The sequence below is a fragment of the Oryzias latipes genome, chromosome 20 (assembly GCF_053564925.1).
Source record: "Oryzias latipes strain Hd-rR chromosome 20, Olatipes_Hd-rR_3.1".
NCBI classification, from domain to species: Eukaryota; Metazoa; Chordata; class Actinopteri; order Beloniformes; family Adrianichthyidae; genus Oryzias; species Oryzias latipes.
In genome coordinates, this window is record NC_136256.1 from 21,250,053 (window position 1) to 21,263,540 (window position 13,488).

The 13,488-nt window shown below is 40.4% G+C and overlaps 1 protein-coding gene across 3 annotated transcripts; it reads left to right on the forward strand.

Moving 5' to 3' along the window:
* The first annotated feature begins 533 nt into the window (after positions 1-533).
* Positions 534-9,719, forward strand: mybl1 (MYB proto-oncogene like 1). Of its 3 annotated transcripts, none has more exons than XM_020712556.3 (17): positions 534-685; positions 994-1,070; positions 2,269-2,368; positions 2,534-2,605; positions 2,704-2,796; positions 3,299-3,519; positions 3,594-3,786; positions 3,871-3,945; positions 4,220-4,327; positions 4,957-5,190; positions 5,280-5,627; positions 5,712-5,851; positions 5,946-6,060; positions 6,146-6,262; positions 6,640-6,744; positions 7,116-7,301; positions 7,375-9,719. In XM_020712556.3, exons 1-17 carry the CDS (start codon positions 614-616, stop codon positions 7,486-7,488), a joined length of 2,370 nt encoding a protein of 789 aa, XP_020568215.1. In that variant the 5' UTR covers positions 534-613; the 3' UTR covers positions 7,489-9,719. The 3 variants fall into 3 exon arrangements, with proteins under 3 accessions (XP_020568215.1, XP_078794639.1, XP_020568216.1); XM_078938513.1 differs by having other exon boundaries at positions 535-685; positions 4,960-5,190; XM_020712557.3 differs by lacking the exon at positions 4,220-4,327 and having other exon boundaries at positions 535-685.
* The last annotated feature ends 3,769 nt before the right edge of the window (positions 9,720-13,488 follow it).

A 13,488-nucleotide genomic window follows, 5' to 3' on the forward strand; every position in this document is an offset into this window, starting at 1 on the left:
TTTTAGGATAAAGATCAGGGTGTGAATAGGAAAACCTTTTTTAATGTGGGAAAAAATGCAGTTGTGTGATGGAAACCATCACACAACTGCAGATGGACGTTGTGTCCACAAGGTGGCAGTAAGATGACGTGTTTAGACTGAATGTCAGCTTGAAGAGATGTAATGGATGTAACAGTTTTTCATGTTTTATTCATATTTATGTTTTAATTATAAACCGTAAGCCAAATTGTTTCAAGCAATTTGGTTTCAGGTATATTTGTGGAAACTCATTATTATTATTATTATTATTATTATTATTATTATTATTATTATTATTATTATTATTATTATTATTACATCAATGCAGACCATATTTATCATCACTAGAAGTTGTGTAAACTGTGTTCCCACACCGAATATGCTTATTCTGTCACTGTCACCTTAAGCACCCGCCTTTTAGAACGTTGACCACTGAAAAAAACCTTGCGGACTTTTAGACCATTCAGCCGTAGATTCGTCGTCCTCATTTGGACCAATCAGTTTTGAGTATCAGTCCTCGTGTTACACGGCCCTAATTCTGACCAATCAGGAACGAAGCCGCCTGCGCAGAGAGCTGAGCGCCAGAATCGGCGGGATGGACAAAAAAAACCAACCCAACTCTATAACGCCATGCAGACGTACAGAAGCCCCACATTATGAGCGGAAGGTGCGGTAGCAGTGACAATTTATTCAAGAATTTTATTTACACCCGTCGGCATACTATTGGTTTCTAGCGTTTCAAACGTGATCTGTAAGAGGCGCCCATATGATAAAGAGCGACCGTTGGTTTGCGTTTCATTAGAGATGATATCTTCATGGACAGCTGCCTGTTCTGGGTAATGTTATGAGTTCTTCTGCGTGGAGTTAGCTAGCTGGTTAGCCGAAACGCCAAGTCGCCGCATCTCAGAAGACGTCGTTCATGACCAAAAAGCAGTTTTATGGAGAGACACCTGTTCACGCGCGATTATTCCACAGAACTGCCAAACACAGGGTTGTCTTCGAGAACTTTCGGTTCTGCTGTCGGCTGTTATGGACAAAGTGAAATCACGCAGGTAAGACTGATTAATACTCAAACGTCACAAAGCTCGTCGACTACCTTTCTCCTGTTTCTATACTTAATAGAAATTAAAAATAAATGAATATACTGACATTATTTAACATTTTAGCGTTTGTTTATAAAAATAAACGATTACAGTCTAATAAAAAAGTTTCTGTAACAACACTGACACTATTATGGCGGCATATTTTAAGATAAAAAATATAGTTAATTCACATGTAGTGTTATGCCAAAATATTACATTTTCTTTTCACTTTTTAAATTTAATTTTAATTTAATTAATTTCGGTAACCTTCACGTGCGACATAAAGGTTATACTGTAGTTCTAAATGCATTTCTATATCATGCAAATTAATTTTTCATTGAGTTTTTATTGCTATTCAATTGAATTCAATGAAAAAAAATATGTATGTGGGCTTTTGCGGCCACATCATCACACCTAAAAACACACACACTAATGCACTTTGCTAGTGAAAGAGTCTGTTGATGTGAGATTGCCCCTTTCCGCTTGTCACCTTACACCCCTCCCTTCTGTTTTTACACACAGTCGCCCCAGTGAAGAAGTTTGGCCAGACTTAGGTTTATAATGACACGTTTGCACAGTAAAGAACAGACATTCATGGACTTTCTGACACTAAAAAGACGGAAAACAACTGCTTAGTATATTTGTGGGTGGCACGTTTCAGCTCTTTAGAACATGTGTTAGTTCTGTTTTGTAGAACTACCTCACTGTAACAGCAAAACATTAAATATTGCATCATTTTCTTTCAAGGAAAATAGATCTGGGTTCTTATGTGTTAAGAAAATAACTTATTCAATATTGAATTTTAGGAAATACTTGCACATTTGCTTTTCCCATGATATGTTTAAATTATTTATGAACCTTTAATTGGTAGGCCTAATTTCATTAAGATGTTTATCAAGGTTAAGGTTAACCCTAATCCATCCTCCAATGATCTTTTCCTGCTGCCAGGTTTTGGTTTATAAATTTCAAAACTCCAAATGGAAGTAAAACATTTTTTTTGTTGTTGCTTATGATAAATTTTCTTTTAGCTAAAGTTGTTAACTTTCACAGCTACTTTTCATATTTAGGTCTACATGTTAAGAATGGGTTAGGAGGAAACAATAGGTATTAGAACAGAGAATAATAACATGATTATGGTTCTTTTCCCCTTTTCCTGTTGTGTTTTCAGTACTGATGAGGATGAAGAGCTGGTGTCCACAGATCCAGAGAGTAAAGAAAAAAGCAATGATAAAAAAAGACTGGGCAAAATAAAGTGGTCACGAGAAGAGGTATGTTTATTATAGAAACCAAAAAAAGGTGAAACTTATGCATCTTTGGAAGACATTTCTAACCATATTTTTTATTTATGCACCTGCTAAATGAAAGCACACTGTGAAAATGTTTGCTGAAAGCGTGGAATTATCAGTTTTTTCTTTTTAAACTCATAATTAAAGGATGAAAAGCTGAAAAAACTCGTGGAGCAACACGGAACTGAGGCATGGAAACTAGTAGCTACTTTTTTCCCTGTAAGTATTGAGTCCACCTGGTTACGGTTCCATCAAGAACGGTTGTAGCCGGTCCTGCGGTGGGATGAAGTGTTGCACTCTGTGTTCCTGTGACTCAGGGGCGGACAGATGGTCAGTGTCAGCACCGCTGGCAGAAGGTGCTCAATCCAGAGCTGGTGAAAGGACCCTGGACAAAAGAAGAAGATCAAAAGGTAAGAAGAGCTGGGAGTGTCTCTTTTGGACAGATGACTGAGGAGAAAAATGATAGGGGGAAAGAAGAAAACCCTGGGGAGGGTACAGGAGGAAACACGGGTGACACAAAAAGCAATGCAACTTTTAGCTTCAATCTAACATGGTTTTGCAAATGTGCTAACTTTATCCTCGTTCTTTTTCTATTAGTTTGTGTGTGTAATACACCAAAACAGACATTCTGTAGTTTTAGAGTTGAATGTGTGTTTGTATGAGCATTACACTCCTCAACTGTAGCTTAGTTTGTCCGTCTTCATGCTTTATATTTCTGACATCATACTTTATAAATAGAAGTGCAGTCAGCCAACTATGACTTCACAACATTTTTCTGCTCTGAGAAAAACGTTTCAACAAGTTCTGCTGCTGCTGTTCTCTATGCTTTTTAACCAATGCATTATTATTATCATTAAGATTAAGGATCACAAGTCAATTTGCTCTAAGCTACTTTTAATTTGATTTGTTCAGGTTATCGATTTGGTGCGCAAATATGGGCCGAAGCGCTGGTCAGTGATTGCAAAGCACCTCCAGGGAAGGATTGGAAAACAGTGCCGTGAGCGATGGCACAACCACCTGAACCCAGAAGTGAAGAAGTCCTCATGGACACAGGAGGAGGACCGGATCATCTACGAAGCTCACAAACGCCTTGGCAACCGTTGGGCAGAGATCTCCAAGCTTCTCCCTGGACGGTAATCTGAAACTACTGTTGCATGTTTGGTTTTAAAGCAAGCAGTTTGCCTAAAAAACCTCCTCTTGTTAACAGCACAGATAACTCTATCAAGAACCACTGGAATTCTACCATGAGAAGAAAGGTGGAGCATGAGGGTTACCTCCAAGACAGCTACAAGACTTTCACTTCTACTGTGAAGAAGCGCCTAAACAGGCAATGCCCTACATCTACTACAAAACTCCAGCAGCACGATTGCAGCCCTGTGGCTCCTGCAGGATCCAACCTGGTCCGTGGATTTTTAGTCTTCTCGTCATTTTTCTAGAATCTGCTTTTCTGTTCTGTTTTACCTTTTCAGTTCTCCGTTTTTCAGGTTGCAGACTATCAGTTTGATCCTGAAAGTGAACAGACAGTTAACAGTCTTCCTGAAAATCCAGCCTTCCCATCTGTGAGTCTGTGTTTCTTTGCCTTTGCACGCTAGAACGGAACGCTTTATGTTCTATTCTTTCTCTCTGCAGTTGTACTTGTGATTGCTAACTCTGGACAAATCAAGCAAATCAAATACTTGACTGTCCTGTCATGTTCAGCTAACAGAAAAATATTAATTGTCAATTTTGTTGTGTCTTTGTGTGTGTTTTTCTGATTATTTTGTTAACTACCATAACTTGTGCCTCTCTTCTTTTTCCCCTCAACCGCTCTTTCCTGACGTTTGTGTATTCCAGTCCTGCCTTGATGATCCTCACAGGGAACAGAGAATAAAGGAGCTTGAGCTGCTGCTTATGTCAGCAGAGAGTGAAGTTCAACGACAAGTGCAGTGCAGAGGTTTATGTGTAAGAACACACTTCAGATGTGTGTTGGCATCGTTAGTCAGCTTAGTCTGCGTGTTTGTAGCTTGCATACACTGTAAAAAGGCATTCCTAATCTAAACAAGGCATTCAATTTTTAAAATAGTTTTTAAATTATTTTTTTTTGTTAATATATCACTATCCTGATGACAAAAATGCTCTTTTTGCAGTGTATGCACTTCAAAACGAGAGTGGTACCCATGTGTGAAAACCTGTAGCCTGATTTGCTGTAGTGTTGCTATAGTAACTCCTTTCCCCATCTCACTGCTTACCCAGAATGGGCTGAAGCTGCACTCCTTTCTGCAGATAATGTGGTTTGATGAAAAGCCGCTCCCATTCCTCCTTCTTCTCCATCTTCACACCATAATCTGTCGGCAAGCAACTTGGCTTTGGCCTTTTATTTGTCTGGTTTTTGTTTTTATTCTGACCCCACTGTCTCCTTTTCCACCCTTCATTCATTGCAAATACATCACGAGTTCCATCTTCGCAGTTAGTGGTTTTTCCTGTGTTTGTGTAGAATCACCCAAGTGTTGCAGTTTCAAGTATGACAACAGTGTGGATTTATTTTGCTCTTTCAACCAAACATGGGTTGTTCTTGTTTCTCCTGTCCTCAGAAGCCATACCCAGCCTGGTCAGGCAGTTTACCAGAAGACAATTTAGCATCTAGCAACAGCAGTCTGGATGAGCGATTGGAAGAAGGATCCTGGAGGGGCCCTGAAATCCCACCGGGTCCTCAAGCACATCTTCCTATCTCCCCCAGCAAGTTTCTGGCTGCTGAGGCCGGCGCCGTGCTCTCCAACCTCCAAACCTTCCCAGAGTTTGCAGAAACCATGGAGCTAATCGATACAGTGAGTTACAGAAGAGGAAAACTGACAGAATCTACACACCGTGCCTTGAATTTATGAAAGCTCTACAGTAACTGTGTTTTGCTCTGCAGGACGCTGTCACATGGAGCAGCATGGCTGGTTTTGACATGCCGCAGACGGGGACGCCCCCCAGGCATAATCAGCCGAGTTACAGCACTGTCTTGGAAGAACGGACTGTTTACAATCCATTGGAGTTTGCACTGGATGCTTCCCCTGCCAGGAACTGTGCACCTCTTGATTTAAGAGGGGTCTCCTCCCTGACACCCCCCAACTCATCCAAACGCACCCAGCCATCTACAGGGAAGAGGAGAAGAGAGAAGGGGGGGATTTTGAGCGGCAGAATGGGCTCCTTCTTGGAAAACATCACAAACTCACCCAAGAAAACACCAACAAAGTCTCTGCCCTTCACCCCATCAAGAGTAAAATATTTTTTCTTTTATTTAATTTATGCCCCCCCCCTACATTGTTTTTCAGGTATGTATTGCACTGCGTCTCTGTTTCAGTTCTGCAACATATCAGGAACGGAGCATCTGAATCTGGAAGATCCCGCCCTGACCTCCACACCTGTGTGCGGCCAGAGGGGCCTTCTCAACACCCCCATCCTAAAAGAGTCCTCACACAAGTACCAGAAAGAGAATCATGGGTAAAAAAAATGAGGAAAAACACCCCAATTTTAGTTAATCGTGTAGCTAAACTGTATGGACAGATTTATTGAAACGTCCATGTCAACTGTGTAGCTCCAGGACCCCCAAACTTCATAAAAATGCCCCAGTTTCAACCCCAAGGACGCCAACGCCCTTCAAGAAGGCTTTGGCAGCCCAGGAGAAAATGCACGGGCCGCTGAAGGTTGAGGTGGGAATTCTTTTATTTGAATATAAACTCTGAACAGCTGCTTGCGTAAATACTAAAGATGCTGTTTTTTTTTGTTTTTTTGCAGCCTCAGCCTTTGGCTTTTCTAGAAGAAGACATCCGAGAGGTTCTAAAGCAGGAGACTGGAACTGACATCTTCATCAAAACCGAATTCCAGCCCGAACACAGAGCATGGAAGCATCTCGTATGCAGAACCTCAACCTACTTTACTGTTCCATGTTAGAACATTGTTTTAGGAAACTGTTTCATGCAAGCGTCAGACACTTTTTCTTGTGACAGAGACAAGACTTTTTTTTATTTTGTAGATTTTTATTAATTTAAAGACTGAATAAAACAGGAGATATCCACAAAAAAAACCAAAGGAATTAAAAAGTCAATATTATAGTTCCTTCCTGATGATAAATTTAAATATTTAGAAGAAAGTCTGGCTACTTGAAGCCAAAATGTGCTAAATTAGAAGACTTTTTTTATTTTCTTTAATGGGATACGCTCAGATGTTTCACTTTAAGAATGCATAGCTGTGCGTGTTTTTGTCCACTAATCATGAACTTGTGCATTTAGATGGACGGCCCCGCAAGAAAAGTGCGCAAGTCTCTTGTACTCGACACTTGGGACAAAGACGGCTTCGATGTCCAACTGTTCCAGGAGCAGCTCAACAATGCACAGGTGGGTCACCGTGGCAACCTCTCAGATGAGAGAAAATTTGTGATTGGACAGGGAAAGAACCTATGTATAGATATTTTATGCTTTTACACCAAAGTAAAGGTTTTTAAGATATGCTTTGCCTGGTATTTAAGATGAGGGGCGGAGCAGAGTTCAGGCACTTTTTGAATGTATAAGCAATCTAAAATAAAAGGAATATGTTTATATTGTATTTTAAAATCAAGTGCTGAAACTTGAGAACATTTATTTTTTTAAATTGGCATTTTTAGCTGTACTTATTTGATTGTACCAAAGCAAGCTGTCTAAAACAAACTGCAGATCCTTAAAACTTTTGTTATTGTTGCCTTATAATTGATCCCAACGTTGTGTTGCAGCTGGCAGAAGAAAGTTTGCTGATGAGCTCTTCACTGATCACCTCCATCGCCGAGCAAGAGGAAAGCCGCTCTTTGACCTCTGAGAAAGAGTCCTCCTCCTTAGGGGTTCATCTTCCTTCCCAACGTCCAACAAACCTGCAGCTGAAGAAGCCTTCCTCTTCTCTAAAGACAACAAAAATGGCGCCGGTATGACAATAATCTGTTATTAAGCTCCATCCACACCAGCTGTGCATTTACTACAGGCCTTTTTCCTCTGCAGGTGAGCGAGTGGGAAGCCGTGATTTATGGGAAAACGGAGGACCAGCTGATCATGACCGAACAGGCTCGTCAGTACCTGACTCCCTTGTGTGGCTCGAGGGCCATCGTACTCTAAAGTCAGACGCTCAAGCAGCTGCACAGACGTCTGACAATGAAAACCTCCAGTCCTGTAAGAGACAATCCAGCGAACGCAAAAACACAAAGACGCAAAAACTCTTTACTAAGGAAACCCTATTAAAGGCAAAGCTGCTATGACTGTTTCCCTGCCCCAAAGCTCTGCTCAGAGGTGCTCAGATTCAGTTATTATTATTTTTAACACTCAGCTTTTGTTAGCAGCTAATGTCTGCTCCAGTCACTACAGTCAACCTGCTGCAGCAGCAGACGTGCAAAGACTCCTGAATTCCTATTACTGGTAGTCGTTGCTTCTGGATGTTCTACTGTTAAAACGACACAAACCATTTTTATGTTAACTAAACTCCTTGAACAGAAGTGCTCTAAGGAGATAAAAACCACAAAAAGGCAACAAACTTTATATCTTACTGAAAATCAGGTACTTTTAAAGTCACTGCTAGATTTTCAACAAGTCAATTTAGATTGTTACAGAATGCAAAGGCTGCCGCATTTTTTTAATTTAAACGACAGCAATCTTTTGTTGCTATTTGTTTATTTTGTCCAGGGTGATGTGAAGGTTTCATTGAAGGCACTCTGTGATGCACTCCTCAGCTGGTTTAGCTGCAGTGCATCTCTGGGTCACGTGCTCTCTGTTTTGTGTTTTCTATTTCAGCGGCCATCGAGTGGAGACCTCTATTGAATGTATTTCTATTGACAGAACCTCAGAAGGTTGAAGGGTACCTTAATGCTTGCATCTTATTTATTTTTCTGACCGCTCTAAAGCTTAGATAATAATATAAATTGGACTCAGAGATTCTTTTGGCCTAAATTGAAAGAATAACAATAAATGACCACCTTTACTTTGATCAGATGTTTCAATAGCTGATAAATGTTTTTCTTAGGAGCATCAAGGTTTTTTGGGTCGGAAGGATTTTACTTTAGAATGAAGGGTTTAGGTTTTATTTATTTAATATCTACTAATTTATTTATTTCTTAAAACATTTAAGAGAAATTATTGAAGATTCTTTTATTATTTTTCCTCTCTCAGAACCTGGATTGGATTTTTTTACTCGGAGTCAAAAGAACATGTACTGCCAGTAACGTCATTTCTCTTGCTCATCAGCAAAATAATCATTTTTTCATTTCCATATGTGATCTTGTAACATATAGGTAGGACTTTTTTCTCTGTGCTTTTAGGTAGCAAAATTCCATCTCCAACCTCTAATCATAGACAAATTGCACTTTTTTTAAAACTCATTTTGTTTATCACAATGTAGCTCTTGTGTGTGTTTTAGGAGAATGGTTTTCCTAACATGAGTATCGTGCTGCTTTATTTGTATGATGTTTGTTTTAATGTGGGGTTTTTTTTCCGGTTTGGCTGCAAAACGCGTGTATTTTAAATACACTACATTAAAAAAAAGCTTTGCAATAAGCTCTGTCGGGATGGCTGTGGGTAAGAAGAGCATTACCACAGCAGCCTGGGTCTCCATGTTTCCTGCTGAACCTCCTCTCTGCATTGGAGCCTCCAGAAGGAGGCCTTCACACGCCAAAGGGTGTGACAAAGAGGCTGGATTGCACTGTCTTCCGTGTTTATGACACTTTTCTTGAAACAAACTTTCCATAATCTGCACTATAGCTGCATTAGTGGACTCAGTTTAGTCTGGATTATCCTGGATTAAGCCGTGGAGTGAGGGAAAGAAGGGAATCTCATGAAGGCAAGTTGAAAGATCAGAATTATTTGGTACAGGACTCAGGGGTGGGCAATTCCAGGCCTCGAGGGCCGGTGTGTCTGCATGATTTCCAGATAGTCTTGCCCTACTCATGGCTGATTACCTGGTTCAGGTGTGTCCAGCCAATTAGAACATGCCAGAGCAGGGTATGCTGGAAAACATGCAGGAATGCGGCCCTCAGTGCCCACGTCTGGGTCAGATGGAAGTTGATTGAATTTGGGGATTGGGGGTGTTTAACTTGTATATATTTGTGTTCATTGGTGTATACATTCATCTATAAAGTCCAGGATTATTTAACAAAACCATAGGATTTGAGGGAATCAAGTACCTTATACAGGATAGATGCAAACACTACTGCGGTCATGTATTGCAACGCTGCATAATAAACTGCAGATGTAACACTTGTTATTTAATATAAAGTCATAACCGAGGTACCATAGCAATCCGGCCGGCTGTCTTTGTAACCATCTACTTAATTTTGAGAATAAAAACATCTATTGCATGACCTGCTTTGTGTCATTTCATGGTTTCCCAGGTTTCTGTTCATACGAATAAAATTCCTCATTCACTGTAAATGAAAGGGGTGTTCTACCCTCAGCACTGAAAGAGCCTTCGGGTGGATTTCTAACTGACCACAACCCAGTAGGAGGAGCCAGAAAGTCCTGCTTCACCCTTTAAAATCTACTTAACTGATTTTTATTTTTGTTACTATTCTGATAAATATCAATTATTTTTTTGAGGGGCATAAATAAAACAAATGTAAAAAGGAAACATTTTTTTCAAAATATGAAATAGTTTTATATATAAATAAAAATCTTGTTCTTGGTGCCTCTTAGACAGGAATTGCTCAACTGAACCAACTAAAATTAGATCAGTTAACTTAGTGACCCTGACTTTGTTTTTAAGACCATAAGCTGCCCTTAAATACTTGAATTTTTTAATAACTAGGAAATTGGATTTATAATCCAGTGCACCTAATATGAATTGTGGTTGTGCTTAACGACCTCAAATTGATTCTCTGCGGTACATTGAGGTTAAAAATTTGTCAAAATATTCAACTTTGGTAAACTGTGAAACTTCACCGTGTGATGGATTGTTGGAGGATTATGGGTACTGTAGTCAGGAACCTCATTGAGTGATAGGTACTGTGGTTTAAATGTATTTGAAAGAGTTGAATAATGTTTAATAGTCTGACAAGTTTTATTTTACTTGATACACCTTGTATTCCAAAAAAATACTTTACTTTCTAAAGTCTTTTTATTTTTAATCAACTATGGAGCCAGAAGCAGGGGCCAAAGAGGGCCTCATGTTGCAGACCCCTGGCATATGAGAACAGGATGAAGTGACCTTTAGAAAATGACTTACTTCTGTCTACAATGAAATTAATTTGATTTATTATTGTTGGAGCCAAACGTCAGTAAGCAGTGATTGGTCCAAAATTGGATCAATGTTTCTATGGCAACCACTCACACCAATCAGAAATGAGCTTGTTGGAAGTCCATACTCCTACCACTTGAAAGCAGGTCCAGGAGAATAACGTGAGACTGCCTACTTTCATTGAGGCATCTGATTGCTCAGTTTATAACTTGAAAAACTTGCACAAAAGAAAAAATATGAAAAAAATAGTATTAACAAGAGCATGTAAAAAACAAACATACAAAAAAAGAAAGCAGGGCAGGAATGGTTATTCTGACAAATATAATGACTAAGAAATAACTCTTTATTTTTTTAAAAAGATGTCTCCTGGATTTGGGCTTTTTAGAGGCAGTGGGTACTTCCTGTTTGGAATGCAAGCAGGGAGCGGTCACTTAGTCCAGTTTTCTTATATATTTTGACCCCATAGATCCTATGGCATTCTCCCAGCATGCACAGCAACAGTCCAGATTTGATTTACTGGTTCCTCAGGGGGGGGGGTAAAAATTAAAATCAGAGCTATCTGAATTTGCTTCAAATAGATTTGACCATTTAGCAGGTGAGGGGAGGGCTCTTTCATATCTTCATATATTTGTTTGGCATGCTGTCAACTCGAGGTCGAGGGACACGAGCCCCCTCCATCATAACAAGAGGTCTCTCCACAGGGTCAGCTGCTGCCCCAAAAGGGGCCCACTCAGGCGTGACTTAATGCCCCTGGGTTCTTTTGTCCCTGAAGGCTGTTGATTTTACAGACCCATACACCCAGCTGCCCCCCCCCCTTAAAAAAAGGAGAAAGAATTAAAAAAAACAGAAGGAGGCCAAAAACACGAGAACTTGCCTTATGCTGGAGAAGCATCTGGGCGTGTGCATGCAAACAATTTACACATAGACACAGGCGCCACAAGCACGCCATGTCCACTTAATCAATCTGTCCTCAACAGGTTCCTTTGTTCCTGGCTGACCAGTGCATGAAGGATGTCAGGAGTCTTCAGGGCGATCGTTTGCAGCCCATCGACCTTATACTTCTTTGGCAATTAAAAAAAAGAATGCTTTAGTTGCAATTAAGGGATCATTGCATACATATGCTGCTTTGATGTGTTTTTGTTAAACACAGGAAATGTTTGCATGACTCATAAAGTCTGCACAGACTGAGCGACGAACAATGAAGAAGTGAAACATCCTGCAGACTCTTCTTCCTCCAAGTGTAAGCGCACACACCATTTGCTTTTGTGTGTGCTAGACAGCAGATGGCAGCCCATTTTAGGGCTGATGGGGCAGTCATCTGGCAGGCACCCTGTTACCCCCCCCCCCCTTCCTCGCCCCCCCCCCCCCCCCCCCCAAAAAAAAAAAAAGACGCCCAATACAACACAGCAGGCACAGGAGCTTTTAGGCGGGAGACTTCACAGCAATGAAATAGTGTGTGTGAATCCTGGTCTTTCCGCCTTAAATAGGTCACTGTTTCCACTGTTGAGGAACGTCAGCAGGAGCCCTTTTGGATTTGGACTTCAGATGTTTACGTTTTGAGAAAAAATATCTGCAACCACAATTTTGAAAGAAAAAAAATCTCTAAATTTCTACAAAATTGAGGGAAATGTTTTCTTTCAGTATTTTTAAAGACCCACTCCAATGAAAATCTTGTTTTTTGGTGTTTTTAACATGTTCTTGTGGCCTTTTTCTCATGATAGAGAAAGACTGAGTTTAAAATTGCATTTCTGAATAATTTTTTAATAAAATCGTCGGGAATCGGGAGCAGACAAAATAAATGCAGTTGGAAAAAGCTTGAAGCTGTGTCGCTCCCTGCTTTGAGTCCACACGTCTGTCTTCCTTCTTCTCGCCTGAGCTGGGATCCGGCTCATTACTGTAATGGCTGAGACCTCCAATATAGTGAAATATTTTTGTTGCACAAGCAATGTTAGGTTGGGGTAGTGAGGGGCTGTAAGCTAGTGGGGTAGCAGGTAAGAGCTTATTCCAACAGTCCTGCCCACAACCCAAATTCCTGATGAACTCCTGCTGCCCTGCAGAAACGATTTATTTTAGCTAAAAGCATTATTTTAAAAAACACCGGGGATGATCAGAGTGGGACTTTAACATTAGATAACAGGGACAAGTCTGAGATGTGGTTTCAGTTGCTCCTAATAGATGAAATTTGGAGCAATATTTCTCTCCCTAGCACCCCTCAAATTCTGGCCCCCCAGAGTGACAGCCTCCTGCAGCCTTCACAACAAAAGATTATCTGAATATCCGACTGCAGGGGGGCAGGAGGAAAGTTTCCAGAGGACGTCAAGGTCAAGATTTTGACAGGGTTTGCTGTTTCCAGCAGAAAGAGGTAACTTGCAGCCTTCTGTATAGAGAACATTCTCAGGGGAATGCTGGGAGGTGCTGCAGAAGAAAGCATGCGGTTTCCGAGGGCTGCTCCGGTGTTGCTGGGACAACTCGCCCAACTGCTGTTGTTTTCCCGAGAATTTCCCTGACGTCAACCAAAAATCCTTCAGTGAACTTTTAGGTACAAGTTTATGCATTTATCTGTAAATTATACAGAAGAAAACTACATTATCCAGGAGAGGTATTTCACTTTTATACATATACAGTAGCATTTCACACATTGAAAAGCAGCATTTTTCCCACTATGATGGTTAACTTTGTGCATTTACTGCATTTATGCTTTAGCTGGGTTTGGGGTTTAACTGCACATTGAAAGAACACTGCAAATAATTGACAAATTGTACGTTTTAGCGTATATTTTCTTCAATAAAATCTTTTCTGCAACTTGCCCGACTAAGGCATTTACATTCTTCATGTCGGCTTAGTGTCTGTCACAAAAAGCACAGCAAAGTCAAAAAAATCTTTGGGGTACTAGCAGA

Coding starts and splice junctions, on each gene's coding strand:
- mybl1 (XM_020712556.3), top strand. CDS start 614: ATGGACAAAAAAAACCAACCCAACTCTATAACGCCATGCAGACGTACA. Junction 3,520..3,593: donor TCCAAGCTTCTCCCTGGACG/GTAATCTGAAAC, acceptor TCTTGTTAACAG/CACAGATAACTCTATCAAGA. Junction 5,628..5,711: donor TGCCCTTCACCCCATCAAGA/GTAAAATATTTT, acceptor TCTCTGTTTCAG/TTCTGCAACATATCAGGAAC.